Source organism: Hyla sarda, chromosome 6, assembly GCF_029499605.1.
Source record: "Hyla sarda isolate aHylSar1 chromosome 6, aHylSar1.hap1, whole genome shotgun sequence".
Lineage (NCBI taxonomy): Eukaryota > Metazoa > Chordata > Amphibia > Anura > Hylidae > Hyla > Hyla sarda.
In genome coordinates, this window is record NC_079194.1 from 246,078,341 (window position 1) to 246,094,432 (window position 16,092).

General features: G+C 49.5%; 1 protein-coding gene across 1 annotated transcript in view; it reads left to right on the plus strand.

Moving 5' to 3' along the window:
- Positions 1-2,442: 2,442 nt before the first annotated feature.
- The window catches only part of LOC130276899 (mucin-5AC-like), a 103,892-nt gene continuing 90,242 nt past the window's right edge, over positions 2,443-16,092 (plus strand). The window contains exons 1-2 of the mRNA XM_056526889.1: positions 2,443-2,469; positions 8,916-8,994. Of these exons, the coding sequence (XP_056382864.1) occupies positions 8,964-8,994 (31 nt within the window). The 5' untranslated portion in view covers positions 2,443-2,469; positions 8,916-8,963. The remainder of the gene's footprint in view (positions 2,470-8,915; positions 8,995-16,092) is intronic.

The following is a 16,092-nucleotide window of genomic DNA, read 5'->3' on the forward strand; positions in this document are numbered from 1 at the left end:
CCTCGCCCTGTCACTCCACCTAGTGTTCCTCCTGTGAGACCACCTGGAAGCCAAAGACCCGTTTGCAGTTATTGTAACAAGAATGGACACTGGAAGAGCCAATGCTGGGCTTTAAACGGGCGTCCCCTGGGGTCGAGGACCGCACCACAGGAGTAGAGATTGAAGGTCCAGAATCAACCAGCGACAAGAAAGGACTATTTATGTATGTAGCTGCTTGCCCCTATGTACAGGTGATGATTGAAGGTGTCTGGTTACAAGCTCTGATAGATACGGGGTCTCAGGTATCCACTATCCCACAGGGGGTTTTCTATAAGTACTGGGGCCCAGAAAAGTTGTGTGACCCTCAGGAAGCGGACTTCAGAGTAATTGCAGGGAACGGGAAACCAGTACCCAGACATGGTTACTGGGAGCCCACAGTGCAGGTGGGAAGACATGTGTTAGGAAGGCAAGGGGTGATTGTCACAAATGTCAGAGATGAGGGAGCGGCCAATTTGATTTTAGGCATGAATATTATGAGGCACTGTTTTGATGATATTGTCCGTGCACTGCATGCATCTCTCCCTCACTTGTCACCCCCAGGCCAGCGAGCTGCCCAACACATCCTCAAAACCCTTCAAGCAGAACAGAAGTTCGTGAATCACCATGGAGAAATCTGCCGAGTAAGGAGTCAAGATATCCGAGCCATTAGCCTACAGCCACAGACAAAGACAGTTATTTGGTGCCGTGCCTGACCCGGGGTGAAAAATCAAGATTACCAAGCGCTCTTGGAGCCCCTTCTGCTGGAAGATTGTCCCTTGGTGCGAGCTGCTCGAAGCCTTGTGACCGTACGGAATGGGAAGGTCCCAGTGAGGCTTATCAATATCTCGCAAGTTGCTGTCCAGCTACCCAAGTACACCCCAGTGGCTACGTTACACCATCTAGACATCAGAGATGTAGTCTCGAAGTCACAGGTGGTCCAATCTGGACCCGATCAGAGCCCTGCAGAACCTTGGTGGAACCAGCTGCAGATAGGAGACGAAGACACCCCCAAGGAACAGGTGGAAGGAGTCATCCAGGTGGCTAAGAAACATCAAGAGGCTTTCAGCAAATTTCCCACAGACTTTGGCAGGACCGCTATGATCAAACATAGGATCCTCACCGGAGACAATCCACCCATTAAAGAGAGGCATCGCCCTGTGGCTCCTGGGATGTATCAGGACATAAAGAAAATGTTGGTAGAGATGAAAGAGGCCGATGTCATCCAAGAAAGCCAGAGTCCGTAGTCTGCACATTTGGTCTTGGTGAAAAAGAAAGATGGCACCATCCGCTTCTGCATAGACTACCGGAAGCTAAACAACATAACTCATAAGGATGCCTATCCTCTCCCACGCATTGAAGAATCCTTGACTGCGTTGGGGTCTGCTGCCTTCTTTTCCACACTGGATCTGATGAGCGGCTACTGGCAAGTGCCAATCGCAGAAGAGGACAGAGAGAAGGCCGCATTGGTGACCCCCATGGGCCTCTTCGAGTTCAAAAGTATGCCCTTTGGACTGTGCAATGCACCAGCCTTCCAAATGTCACTTACTAAAGCCTCAAGTGCACTACTTAGGACATGTCGTCAGTAGTGTTGCTCGCGAATATTCGCAATACGATTTTTATTCGCGAATTTGTGAATATTCGCGAATATAGCACTATATATTCGTAATTATGAATATTCATTTTATTTTATTTAATTTTTTTTTTTTCACAGTACACATCACAGTGATCACCCCTCTCCGCTTATGTTAATTTTGGTATATTCTAATTTTCGCATATGTTAATTTCCGCATACGCGAATTTTCGCATATGCGAAAATAAAACACGAATATTACGAATATGCGAATTTAGCGAATATATGATAAATATTTGTCCATATATTGGCGAAATATCGCAAATTTGAATATGGCATATGCCGCTCAACACTATTCTTTACACGACACAAGCTAGAACTGCTTCTGTGATGTGTATTGTGAAAATAATAATAATAAAAGAATATTTGTAACTACGAATATATAGTGCTATATTCGCGAATATTCGCGAATATGCGATATTTGCGAATAAAATTTGGATTGCGAATATTCGCGAGCAACACTATAGAAATTCTGTGCCCCACGGTCACACTGTTGAGGGATTAGACCAGTGGCGGATCCAGGGGGGGGGGGGGGGGGGGGGGCGCGCAACTGCATTCTCTGCAGGACACTATTCTCTGCAGGACACCATTCTCTGCAGGCCGTGCAGGCTGCCTGTCAGTGCTGAGAATGCTCCGGTCTCAGCATCATTCAGTCTGCAGCCATTACACTGTACAGGGGCTGGGAAGAGATAAGCTCCTCCCCCTCTCATCCTTCTGTGTTTCCAGCAGGCCGGGCTCAGCTTACTGCCCTCCACCACAGGCCTGGACACCCACTCAATGCCTCCAGACCCCCCCTGCCCACCCTGATGCTGCCCTTCATGGTAAGTAACTTTGGGGGAGGGGGGGGGGGGGGTCAGGCTCAGGAGACAGGTAAAGGGGAACTCTTATCAGTGTTTCCCAGCAGAGGCCTCTAGCTATAGTAAAACTACAACTCCCAGCCTGCATTTGGCTTTGTGGGCATACTGGGAGTTGGAGTTTTACAACAGCTGGAGGCACCCTGGTTGGGGAACACTGACCTATCTGTCTTTCTATCTCCTATCTATCTCTCATATCTATGTATCTATCTCATATCTATCTATCATCTAGCTATCTCAAATCAATCTATCTCCTATCTATCTATCTCAAATCAATCTATCCATCTCATATCTATCTATCTCATATCTATCTATCGATCTATCTATCTCATATCTATCTATCTATCTATCTATCTATCTATCTCATATCTGTCTATCTCTCTATCTACTATCTATCTCATATCTATCTATCTATCTTCTATCTATCTCATATCTATCTTCTATCTATCTCATATCTATCTATCTTCTATCTATCTCATATCTATCTATCTTCTATCTATCTCATATCTATCTATCTATCTATCATCTATCTATCTCAAATCAATCTATCTCCTATCTATCTATCTATCTCATATCTATCTCATATCTATCTATCTATCTCCTATCTATCTATCTAAGGGAAAAAATGCAGCAGCACTCCATTGTGGATGAAAAAGTGGAGTTAGGCTTTATTCATCAGGTGCCGTACACGACGTTTCGACAGTCTCTCACGGTCTTTGTAAAGCAAATAATAATATTATTTAAGCAACCACTTGTGCACTTGTTACTTGATTGACAAAGACCGTGAGAGACGGTCGAAACGTCGTGTACTGCACCTGATGAATAAAGCCTAACTCCACTTTTTCATCCACAACGGAGTGCTGCTGCATTTTTTCGGTTATATTTGGGGACCCTGCCCGGGTTGGACCAGCTTGCACCCGTAATCTACATGGGAGTGCGGTTCTCCTACAGGACTGTATCTATCTATCTATCTATCTCCTATCTATCTATCTCCTATCTATCTATCTCATATCTATCTATATATCTATGTCATATCTGTCCCACCGTTGCCAGCATCTATTTTTCATTTACTTACAGCCTATTTAAATGCTGAGACAGGGGCTAAGTTATAGATTGTGGGGGATCCGAGTGCTAGGACCCCTACAATCTCCCAAACAGGGCCCCTGCAGTCTGCTGGAAGGGGGTGCTGAACCCTGCACGGAGATTCCTGCGGGGGACATTGGAATTTTATTTATTTATTTATTTATTTATTTATATAGCGCCTACAGATTTGGCCACTTCTGGCAGACTGACCCGTTATGTGCCCCTCACTTATAATGCCCCCCTGTCATGTGCCCCTCACTTATAATGCCCCCTGTCATGTGCCCCTCACTTATAATGCCCCTTGTCATGTGCCCCTCACTTATAATGCCCCCCTGTCATGTGCCGCTAACAAATAATGTGCTCTGATTTATAATGCCCTCCTTTTGTGTGCCCCGTACTTAAAATGCCCCCTGAGGATGCAGGACAGGGGGCATTTTATGTGAGGGGAACATAATGGGGCATTATAAGTCGAAGCACATTATATATTAGCGGCCCAAGACAGGGGGGCATTATAAGTGAGGGGCACATGACAGGGGGGCATTATAAGTGAGGGACACATGACAAGGGGGCATTATAAGTGAGGAGCACAAGACAGGGGGGCTCCTCACGTATAATGTCCCCCTGTCATGTGCCCCTCACATTTAATGCCCCCTGTCATGTGCCCCTTACTTAAAATGCCCCCTTGGGTGCAGGACAGGGGGCATTGTATGTGAGGGGCACATGAAGGGGGCATTATAAGTTAGGCGCACATAACAGGGGGCATTAAATCTGAGGGGCACATGACAGGGGGCATTAAATGTGAGGGGCACATGAAGGGGGCATTATAAGTTAGGGGCACATAACAGGGGGCATTAAATGTGAGGGGCACATGACAGGGGTCATTAAATGTGAGGGGCACATGACAGGGGGGCATTATAAGTGAGGGGCACATAACAGGCCCTCACTTATAATGCCCCCCTGTCTTGGGCCCCTCACTTATAATGCCCCCCTGTCTTGGGCTGCTAACATATAATGTACTTCAACTTATAATGCCCCCTGTTATGTGCCCCTTACTTATAATGCACCCTGAAGGGGCAGGACAGGGGGCATTATATGTGAGGGGAACATTACAGGGGCATTATATGTGAGGGGCACATGATAGGGGGGCATTATAAGTGAGGAACCCCCTGTCATGTGCACCTCACATATAATGCCCCCCTGTCATGTGCCCCTAACATATAATGTGCCCTGTCTTATAATGCCCCCCTGTTATGTTCCCCTCACTTATAATGCCCCCTGAGGGAGCAGGATTGGGGGGCATTATATGTGAGGGGAACATTGCAGGGGCATTATATGGTAGGGGCACAGGACAGAGGGCATTATTATTATGAGGGGGAACAGGACAGGTCATAGTTATATGTGGGGGCACAGGATGGGGCATTACTACTATATATGAGGGGCACAGAGTATAAGGAATTTCTGGGGTAGTACAGTTTTCATTAGCCACAATACATCACGGTATTGTATTCAGAGTAATATTTAGAGCATTCAGTGTGTGGTAGTATTATATTCAGAGGGTACAGCGTGTGGCAGTATTATATTCTGAGGGTACAGTGTGTGGGCAGTATTATATTCAGGGGTACAGTGTGTGGCAGTATTATATTCTGGGGTACAGTGTGTGGCAGTATTATATTCTGAGGGTACAGTGTGGGGCATTATAATATTCTGAGGGTACAGTGTGTGGCAGTATTATATTCATTGGGTACAGTGTGTGGCAGTATTATTCAGTGCGAACAGTGTGTGTGTCACGATTCGGCTCACAGGTAGTGGATCCTCTGTGTCAGCGAGGGATTGGCGTGGACCGTGCTGGTGGACCGGTTCTAAGAGGCTACTGGTGTTCACCAGAGCCCGCCGCAAAGCGGGATGGTCTTGCTGCAGCAGTAGCAACCAGGTCGTATCCACTAGCAACGGCTCAACCTCGCTGACAGCTGAGAAGGCGTGGGACAGAAGGACTAGGCAGAGGCAAGGTCAGACGTAGCAGAAGGTCGGGGCAGGCGGCAAGGTTCGTAGTCAAGATGGATAGCAGGAGTTCAGGTAACACAGGCTTTGGACAACACTAAACGTTTTCACTGGCACAAGGCAACAAGATCCGGCAAAAGAGTGCAGGGGAGGTGATCAGATATAGCCAGGGAGCAGGTGGAAGCCAATTAAGCTAATTGGGCCAGGCACCAATCATTGGTGCACTGGCCCTTTAAGTCTCAGAGAGCTGGCGCGCGCGCGCCCTAGAGAGCGGAGCCGCGCGCGCCAGCACATGACACGAGGGGCCCGGGACGGGTAAGTGACCTGGGATGCGATTCGCGAGCGGGCGCGTCCCGCTGTGCGAATCGCATCCCCGACGGCCATGTCAGTGCAGCGCTCCCGGTCAGCGGGACTGACCGGGGCGCTGCAGGGAGAGAGACGCCGTGAGCGCTCCGGGGAGGAGCGGGGACCCAGAGCGCTAGGCGTAACAGTACCCCCCCCCTTAGGTCTCCCCCTTTTTTTGTCCGACAACTGCTTTACCTGGGACGAGGACACCGGGAGTGAATGGAGGGTTTCCTCAAAGGCAGGCAGTACAGCAGGAGTGGGAATGGGGAGGGAGGGCAGAGGGTGAAGCTTGGCACGGGGCAGGATGACACAAGGACGGGGGCCATGAGGAGGCACTGAGGCTTGCCTGACGGGACTGGGAGGGGGGGAGAGGCATCTCTTGTGGCAAGCAGAGTCCCAGTTCTTGATCTCCCCGGTGGTCCAGTCAAGGGTGGGAGAATGAAGCTGGAGCCATGGCAGACCGAGGAGGACCTCAGAGGTGCAGTTGGGGAGGACGAAAAATTCAATCCTTTCGTGGTGGGGGCCCAATGCACATCAAGAGGGGTTCTGTGCGGTAACGTACGGTGCAATCCAATCTGACTCCGTTGACCGCGGAAATGTAGAGCGGCTTGACGAGACGGGTCACCGGGATGCGGAATTTATTCACAAAAGAATCCAGAATAAAATTCCCAGAGGCACCAGAGTCCAAGCAGGCCACGGCTGAGAGGGAGGAGTTGGCTGAAGAAGAAATCCGCACGGGCACCGTGAGACGTGGAGAAGGAGACTTTGAACCAAGAGACGCCACACCCACGTGAGCTGGGTGCGTGCGTGCGTTTCCCAGACGTGGAGGACGAATAGGGCAATCCACCAAGAAATGCTCGGTACTGGCACAGTACAGACAAAGATTTTCTTCCCTACGGCGATTCCTCTCTTCCTGGGTCAGGCGAGACCGATCCACTTTCATGGCCTCCTCGGCGGGAGGCCCAGGCGTAGATTGCAGCGGATACTGTGGGAGAGGTGCCCAGAGATCTAAGTCTTTTTCCTGGCGGAGCTCTTGATGTCTCTCAGAAAAACGCATGTCAATGCGGGTGGCCAAATGGATAAGTTCTTGCAGGTTGGCAGGAATCTCTCGTGCGGCCAGCACATCCTTGATGCGACTGGATAGGCCTTTTTTAAAGGTTGCGCAGAGAGCCTCGTTATTCCATGATAATTCGGAAGCAAGAGTACGAAATTAGATGGCGTACTCGCCCACTGAAGAATTACCCTGGACCAGGTTCAGCAGGGCAGTCTCGGCAGAAGAAGCTCGGGCTGGCTCCTCGAAGACACTACGGACCTCAGCGAAGAAGGACTGGACTGTGGCTGTGGCAGGATCATTGCGGTCCCAGAGCGGTGTGGCCCAAGACAAGGCCTTTCCTGAAAGAAGGCTCACTACGAACGCCACCTTAGACCGTTCTGTAGGAAACAAGTCCGACAACATCTCCATATGCAGGGAACACTGAGACAAAAATCCACGGCAGAGTCTAGAGTCCCCATCAAATTTGTCCGGCAGGGACAAGCGGAGGCTAGGAGCGGCCACTCGCTGCGGAGGAGGTGCAGGAGCTGGCGGAGGAGATGGTTGCTGCTGTAGCAGAGGCAGAAGTTGCTGTAACGTGGCGGTCAACTGCGACAGCTGCTGTCCTTGTTGGGCAATTTGCTGCGATTGCTGAGCGACCACCGTGGTAAGGTCAGCGAGACTTGGCAGCGGCACCTCAGCGGGATCCATGGCCGGATCTACTGTCACGATTCGGCTCACAGGTAGTGGATCCTCTGTGTCAGCGAGGGATTGGCGTGGACCGTGCTGGTGGACCGGTTCTAAGAGGCTACTGGTGTTCACCAGAGCCCGCCACAAAGCGGGATGGTCTTGCTGCGGCAGTAGCAACCAGGTCGTATCCACTAGCAACGGCTCAACCTCGCTGACGGCTGAGAAGGCGTGGGACAGAAGGACTAGGCAGAGGCAAGGTCAGACGTAGCAGAAGGTCGGGGCAGGCGGCAAGGTTCGTAGTCAAGATGGATAGCAGGAGTTCAGGTAACACAGGCTTTGGACAACACTAAACGCTTTCACTGGCACAAGGCAACAAGATCCGGCAAGGGAGTGCAGGGGAGGTGATCAGATATAGCCAGGGAGCAGGTGGAAGCCAATTAAGCTAATTGGGCCAGGCACCAATCATTGGTGCACTGGCCCTTTAAGTCTCAGAGAGCTGGCGTGCGCGCGCCCTAGAGAACGGAGCCGCGCGCGCCAGCACATGACAGGAGGGGCCCGGGACAGGTAAGTGACCTGGGATGCGATTCGCGAGCGGGCGCGTCCCGCTGTGCGAATCGCATCCCCGACGGCCATGTCAGTGCAGCGCTCCCGGTCAGCGGGACTGACCGGGGCGCTGCAGGGAGAGAGACGCCGTGAGCGCTCCGGGGAGGAGCGGGGACCCGGAGCGCTAGGCGTAACAGTGTGGCAGTATTATATTCATTGGGTACAGTGTGTGGGCAGTATTATATTCAGTGGGTACAATGTGTGGCAGTATTATATTCAGTTGGTACAGTGTGTGGCAGTATTATATTCAGTGGGTACAGTGTGTGGCAGTATTATATTCAGTTGGTAAAGTGTGTGGCAGTATTATATTCAGTGGGTACAGTGTGTGGCGGTATTATATTCAGTTGGTACAGTGTGTGGCAGTATTATATTCAGTGGGTACAGTGTGTGGCAGTATTATATTCAGAGGATACAGTGTGTGGCAGTATTATATGCAGTGGGTACAATGTGTGGCAGTATTATATTCAGAGGGTACAGTGTGTGGCAGTATTATATTCAGAGGGTACAGTGTGTGGCAGTATTATATTCAGAGGGTACAGTGTGTGGCAGTATTGTATTCAAAGGGTAAAGTGAGTTGTAGTATATTCGGAGGGTACAGTGTGTCAGAATTATATTCAAAGGATATGGTGTTTGGCAGTATTATAATAATACTTTTTTCAAATAGAGGATCAGAATCCACTGACACAGTGAAGTGCCGTCTGGGCGTCAAGTTATGCAGCGAGAATATTTAGCTGGACCAGGCGGTATGTACCATCTGAATTAGATAAGGAAAGACTATAGAGAAGACATCACCTATAGTCACTGATATCATTGTGCATTGTCCTGACTGTCCCATCAGAGCGTTAGTCACTTGTAAGTTTTGCAGTAATGATGGGTGGAACAACAACTCCCAGCATCTCCTCACCACTGCTTAGGCCAGACTTCTTTAGCGCTTTCCCATTCTGTGGCAATTGGTATATTTGATTATTATACTGGATACATTTAATAATATTGTAAGTTCTTTAAGCAACACCTTATTTTATGTCCGCCAACGCAAAATTCTCTAATAGTGCCCCTCCCGAGACTAGACTCTGGATCCGCCCCTGGATTAGACCTTACTTCATGTCAGATTTGTACTGCTGCTGCTTCATTTAACTCTGTGTAATGTAGAGTCTACCTGTCCTGAAGATGGTCATGAGGCTCCACACCATGACCTGAGTGGGGTGCTTGAGTCTCTGGACAATTCAGTATTCTCTTATTTGTTCTCCAGAATGTCGTCTGACATATTGTACTTGCTGCTCAGAACACTAGATAATGCTCTCACCACTAAACCTGAACATTAAAGGGAACCAGTCATCAGACTTTACCCTACATAACGCTTGGCAAAGCGTTATATAATATAAAATTATTATCTTCACCATCACCAGGGGCCACTCCTGCTTGCGGGGATGGTGAGGATATGAACTTATATACTAGTTCCCGCCAGCCCCGCAAGTAGACCCCTGGGCAGGAGCTCCTCTTACCTAGTTCCGTTACTTTGGCCAACAGCGATGCCCCCTCGGCTTGATTGACAGGCCGCATCATTGCTCTGCTCCCTCTGTTCAGTGAGCAGAGCGGTGATGCGTCTCGTCAATCAAGCCGAGGGGGCGTCGCTGCTGGCTGAAGACACAGAACAACAAAATCTAAGAAAAGGTATAAACACATAACGGGCGCACACCATAATCATTTACTATAATTTATTTATTACATAAACAATTATTACACAATATACAGCACTAGATACTTAAAAACACTTATCCCCCCTAAAGTCATGGAGGGGAACCCCAACCCACGGGGAAATCCCCTCAGGGACACTCTAGGATACCTTCAATAAAGTGTAATGCTATCCCTCTACACAAATGAGCCCCTACACTCAATAATGGTATAGACACAATTAGAGATGAGCGAAGTTTTGAAAATTTCAATTCGGGCGATTTGCCGAATTTTCACTATTAAAAACAGCTATTTCTGCGCTACAGAGAGCCTCAATAGGGGTGTAGAACACTTTGCCTTGTTGTAAGACTCATAGGGAGTGTGCTGTGTTAGTGAAATAATACTGTTATTCAATATGACATGCAGATTACAGGCATCGCTATTAGAATCACTGTCGCAGAGTGGCATAGTGACAGAGCCTGGAGGTGGCATCAGTGTGAGGAGACCATATAGTGGCTGAATGACACCGCGTGGAGGTGGCAGCAGCAAGAGGAGACCATATACTGGCTGAATGACACAGCCTGGAGGTGGCAGAAGCATGAGGAAACCATATAGTGGCTGAATGACACAGCCTGGAGTTGGCGGCAGCAAGAGGAGACCATATAGTGGCTGAATGACACAGCCTGGAGGTGGCAGCAGCAAGAGGAGACCATATAGTAGCTGAATGACACAGCCTGGAGTTTTTCGGCATCAAGAGACCATATAGTGGCTGAATGAGACAGCCTGGAGCTGGCATCAGCATAAGGAGAACATATGGTGGCAGTATGAGACAGCCTGGAGCTGGCATCAGCATGAGGAGAACATATGGTGGCAGTGTGAGACAGCCTGGAGCTGGCATCAGCATGAGGAGAACATATGGTGGCAGAATGATACAGCCTGGAGCTGGCATCAGCGTGAGGAGAACATATGGTGGCAGTATGAGACAGCCTGGAGCTGGTATTAGCATGAGGAGAACATATGGTGGCAGTATGAGACAGCCTGGAGCTGGCATCAGCAGGAGAACATATGGTGGCAGTATGAGACAGCCTGGAGCTGGCATCAGCAGGAGGAGAACCTATCATGGCAGTATGAGAAAGCCTGGAGCTGGCATTAGCATGAGGAGAACATATGGTGGCAGAATGATACAGCCTGGAGGTGGCATCAGCAGCATCAGGAGTCCTGAAAGTGACCCGGTGACAGAGTGGGGCGGTGGGTGGCAATACCAGTACCCGGTGACAAAGGTGGGTGAAAAGGAGAACTTGGCATCAAATGTGTGGCATCAGGGGGGTGGCAGGATCAGAATAATATGGCTGGACGAAGCACTTGAGTGTGCGAAACAGAGCTTGTCGCCTCTGTACCCCCCTGCTCTACCCTTTGCATACCCTCATCTATTATGTGAGTATTATGTTGCTGCAATAAAAGCTTGAAGAAAAAACTAATTGGTGAGTGGCCGGCTTTCATTCATTTTTTTGCTGCATATGAGGATCAGAATAATATCTGAGGCAGGTAGACTGAAGAAAATGGTCTCTTTTGTAAAAGTGTTAGTGTGCACAAGTAAGTATTGAGGATATGCATTACCTAAAATGTAACTATATAAAAAATATATGGACCCCCAATTTTTTTTTATTTTGCAAAAGGAAAGGTGTGCAAAAAAAAACATGTGCCACCTTGTCACGATTCGGCTGGCTGGAGGTGGATCCTCTGTGCCAGAGAGGGATTGGCGTGGACCGTGTTGGTGGACCGGTTCTAAGTTGCTACTGGTATTCACCAGAGCCCGCCGCAAAGCGGGATGGTCTTGCAGCGGCGGTAGCAACCAGGTCGTATCCACCAGCAACGGCTCAACCTCTCTGACTGCTGAAGATAGGCGCGGTACAAGGGAGTAGACAAGAGCAAGGTCGGACGTAGCAGAAGGTCAGGGCAGGCAGCAAGGATCGTAGTCAGGGGCAACGGCAGGAGGTCTGGAACACAGGCTAGGAACACACAAGGGAACGCTTTCACTGGCACAATGGCAACAAGATCCGGCGAGGGAGTGCAGGGGAAGTGAGGTATAAGTAGGGAGTGCACAGGTGATAACACTGATTAGGCCTGCTGCGCCAATCAGTGGCGCAGTGGCCCTTTAAATTGCAGAGACCCGGCGCGCGCGCCCTAAGGAGCGGGGCCGCGTGCGCCGGGACAAGACAGACGGGGAACGGGTCAGGTACGGGAGCCGGGACGCGCATCGCGAGCGGGCACGTCCCGCGTCGCGAATTGCATCCCGGCTGGGAGAGATATTGCAGAGCACCCGGTCAGCAGGTCTGACCGGGGTGCTGCGAATGAGAGGATGCTGCGAGCGCTCCGGGGAGGAGCGGGGACCTGGAGCGCTCGGCGTAACAGTACCCCCCCCCTTGGGTCTCCCCCCTCTTCTTAGAGCCTGAGAACCTGAGGACAAGACTTTTGTCTAGGATGTTGTCCTCAGGTTCCCAAGATCTCTCCTCTGGGCCACAGTTCTCCCAATCCACCCAAAAAATTTTTTTACCTCTGACAATCTTGGAGGCTAGAATCTCCTTCACAGAGAAGACGTCAGACGAACCGGAAACGGGAGTAGGATAAACAACTTTGGGAGAGAAGCGGTTAAGGATGAGTGGTTTAAGGAGAGAAACATGGAAGGCATTGGGAATACGGAGAGAAGGAGGAAGAAAGAGTTTGTAAGAGACAGGGTTAATCTGGCACAAGATTTTAAAAGGACCAAGATAGCGTGGTCCCAGTTTGTAACTGGGGACACGAAAGCGGACATACTTAGCGGAGAGCCATACCTTGTCTCCGGGAGCAAAAATGGGGGGAGTTCTTCTTTTTTTATCAGCAAATTTTTTCATCCGGGATGAAGCCTGTAAAAGAGAATTTTTGGTTTCTTTCCATATGGTGCAAAGATCACGAGTCACATCATCCACAGCAGGCAAACCAGAGGGCAAGGGAGTAGGGAGGGGAGGAAGAGGGTGACGGCCGTACACCACGAAAAATGGGGATTTAGCAGAAGATTCAGAGACTCTGAAGTTGTATGAGAATTCGGCCCATGGTAGAAGATCTGTCCAGTCATCCTGGCGGGAGGAAACAAAATGCCGTAAATAGTCACCCAGGACCTGATTAATTCTTTCTACTTGCCCATTGGATTGGGGATGATAAGAAGAAGAGAAGTTTAATTTGATCTTGAGCTGTTTACAGAGGGCCCTCCAGAATTTAGACACGAATTGGACGCCTCTATCCGAGACGATATGCGTGGGCAAACCGTGAAGGCGAAAAATGTGTATAAAAAAATTGCTTTGCCAACTGAGGCACTGAAGGAAGGCCAGGAAGAGGAATAAAATGTGCCATCTTGGAGAATCGATCAACGACCACCCAAACAACTGTGTTGCCACGGGATGAGGGCAAGTCCGTAATAAAGTCCATACCAATCTGTGACCAAGGCTGTTCAGGAACAGGCAGAGGATGAAGGAGACCAGCAGGCTTCTGGCAAGGAGTCTTATCCCGGGCACAGACAGTACAGGCCCGCACAAAATCCACAACATCAATCTCCAGAGTCGGCCACCAATAAAATCGAGAGATGAGTTGAAAGGATTTTTTGATGCCCGCATGGCCTGCGAGGTGGGAGGAGTGTCCCCACTTGAGAATCACAAGACGCTGGCGTGGAGAAACGAAGGTCTTCCCTGGAGGAGTTTGCCTGATGGAAGCTGGAGAAGTGGAGATCAGACAGTCCGGAGGAATGATGTGTTGCGGAGAGGCTTCCACTTCAGAGGCATCTGAAGAACGAGAGAGGGCATCGGCCCTAATGTTCTTGTCAGCAGGGCGAAAATGGATTTCAAAGTTAAAACGGGCAAAGAACAATGACCACCTAGCCTGGCGAGGGTTCAGTCGTTGGGCAGACTGGAGATAAGAGAGATTCTTGTGATTAGTGTATATAATAACTGGATATTTGGATCCCTCTAGCAGATGCCTCCATTCCTCAAGCGCCAATTTTATGGCCAGTAGTTCTCGATCACCAATGGAGTAGTTTTTCTCCGCCGGAGAGAAGGTCCTAGAAAAAAACGCACAAGTAACAGCATGCCCGGAAGAATTTTTTTGTAGAAGAACTGCTCCAGCTCCCACTGAGGAGGCGTCTACCTCCAATAAGAAGGGTTTAGATGGGTCAGGTCTGGAGAGCACGGGAGCGGAAGAAAAGGCAGACTTGAGATGTTTAAATGCGTCTTCCGCTTGAGGAGACCAGGACTTAGGATTGGCATTTTTCTTGGTTAGAGCCACGATAGGAGCCACAATAGTGGAAAAGTGTGGAATAAATTGTCTGTAATAATTGGCGAACCCCAAAAAACGTTGGATAGCACGGAGTCCGGAGGGGCGTGGCCAATCTAATACGGCAGATAGTTTATCTGGGTCCATTTGTAGTCCCTGGCCAGAGACTAAGTATCCTAGGAAAGGAAGAGACTGACATTCAAAGAGACATTTTTCCATTTTGGCATAAAGTTGATTGTCCCGAAGTCTCTGAAGAACCATGCGGACATGCTGGCGGTGTTCTTCTAAGTTGGCAGAAAAAATCAGAATATCGTCCAGGTAAACCACAACACAGGTATATAGAAGATCACGAAAAATTTCATTAACAAAGTCTTGGAAGACGGCAGGGGCGTTGCACAGGCCAAAGGGCATGACCAGATACTCAAAGTGTCCATCTCTGGTGTTAAATGCAGTCTTCCATTCGTCCCCCTCCCTGATGCGGATGAGATTATAAGCACCTCTTAAGTCCAGCTTGGTAAAGATGTGGGCGCCTCGTAGGTGGTCAAAGAGTTCCGAGATAAGAGGTAAGGGGTAGCGTTTTTTTACCGTGATTTTATTAAGTCCGCGGTAATCAATGCAAGGGCGTAGGGAGCCATCTTTTTTGGAGACAAAAAAAAATCCAGCTCTGGCAGGAGAGGAGGACTTGCGGATAAACCCCTTTTTTAAATTCTCCTGGATGTACTCCGACATGACTTGGGTTTCCGGCGCAGACAGAGGATAGATACTGCCCCGGGGTGGAGTAGTACCCGGGAGGAGGTCAATAGGACAGTCATAAGGCCTGTGAGGAGGCAAGGCAAAGTCTCTGCTTGTTTTTTGCAAAAAACATCAGCATAGTCCAGATAGGCCTTAGGAAGACCAGATACCGGGGGAACAACAGGTTCACGACTGTGAGTACTGGGAGCCGGTTTAAGACAGTCCTTGTGGCAAGAAGTACCCCAGTTCTTGATTTCCCCTGTGGTCCAATCAAGGGTTGGGGAATGGCGTTGAAGCCACGGTAATCCAAGAAGAATTTCTGAAGTGCAGTTAGAGAGGACCAAAAATTCAATTTTTTCGTGATGGGGTCCGATGCACATTAGGAGAGGTTCCGTGCAGTAACGCACGGTACAGTCCAATCTTTCATTGTTAACAGAGTTGATGTAGAGGGGTCTGGCGAGACTGGTCACCGGGATGTTGAACCTGTTGATGAGAGAGGCCAAAATAAAATTTCCTGCAGATCCGGAATCCAAGAAGGCCATAGCAGAGAAGGAGAAGGTAGAAGAAGATATCCGCACAGGCACAGTAAGGCGTGGAGAAGCAGAGTTCACATCAAGAGCTGTCTCACCTTTGTGTGGAGTCAGCGTGCGTCTTTCCTGGCGAGGAGGACGGATAGGACAATCCTTCAAGAAATGTTCGGTACCGGCACAGTACAGGCAAAGGTTCTCCATGCGGCGTCGTGTCCTCTCTTGAGGTGTCAAGCGAGACCGGTCAACTTGCATAGCCTCCACGGCGGGAGGCACAGGAACGGATTGCAGAGGACCAGAGGAGAGAGGAGCCGGGGAGAGAAACCGCCTCGTGCGAACAAAGTCCATATCCTGGCGGAGCTCCTGACGCCTTTCGGGAAAACGCATGTCAATGCGGGTGGCAAGATGAATAAGTTCATGCAGGTGAGCAGGAATTTCTCTTGCGGCCAGCACATCTTTAATGTTACTGGATAGGCCTTTTTTAAAGGTCGCGCAAAGGGCCTCGTTATTCCAGGATAATTCAGAGGCAAGAGTACGGAATTGGATGGCGTACTCGCCAACAGAAGAATTACCCTGGACCAGGTTCAGCAGGGCAGTCTCAGCAGAAGAGGC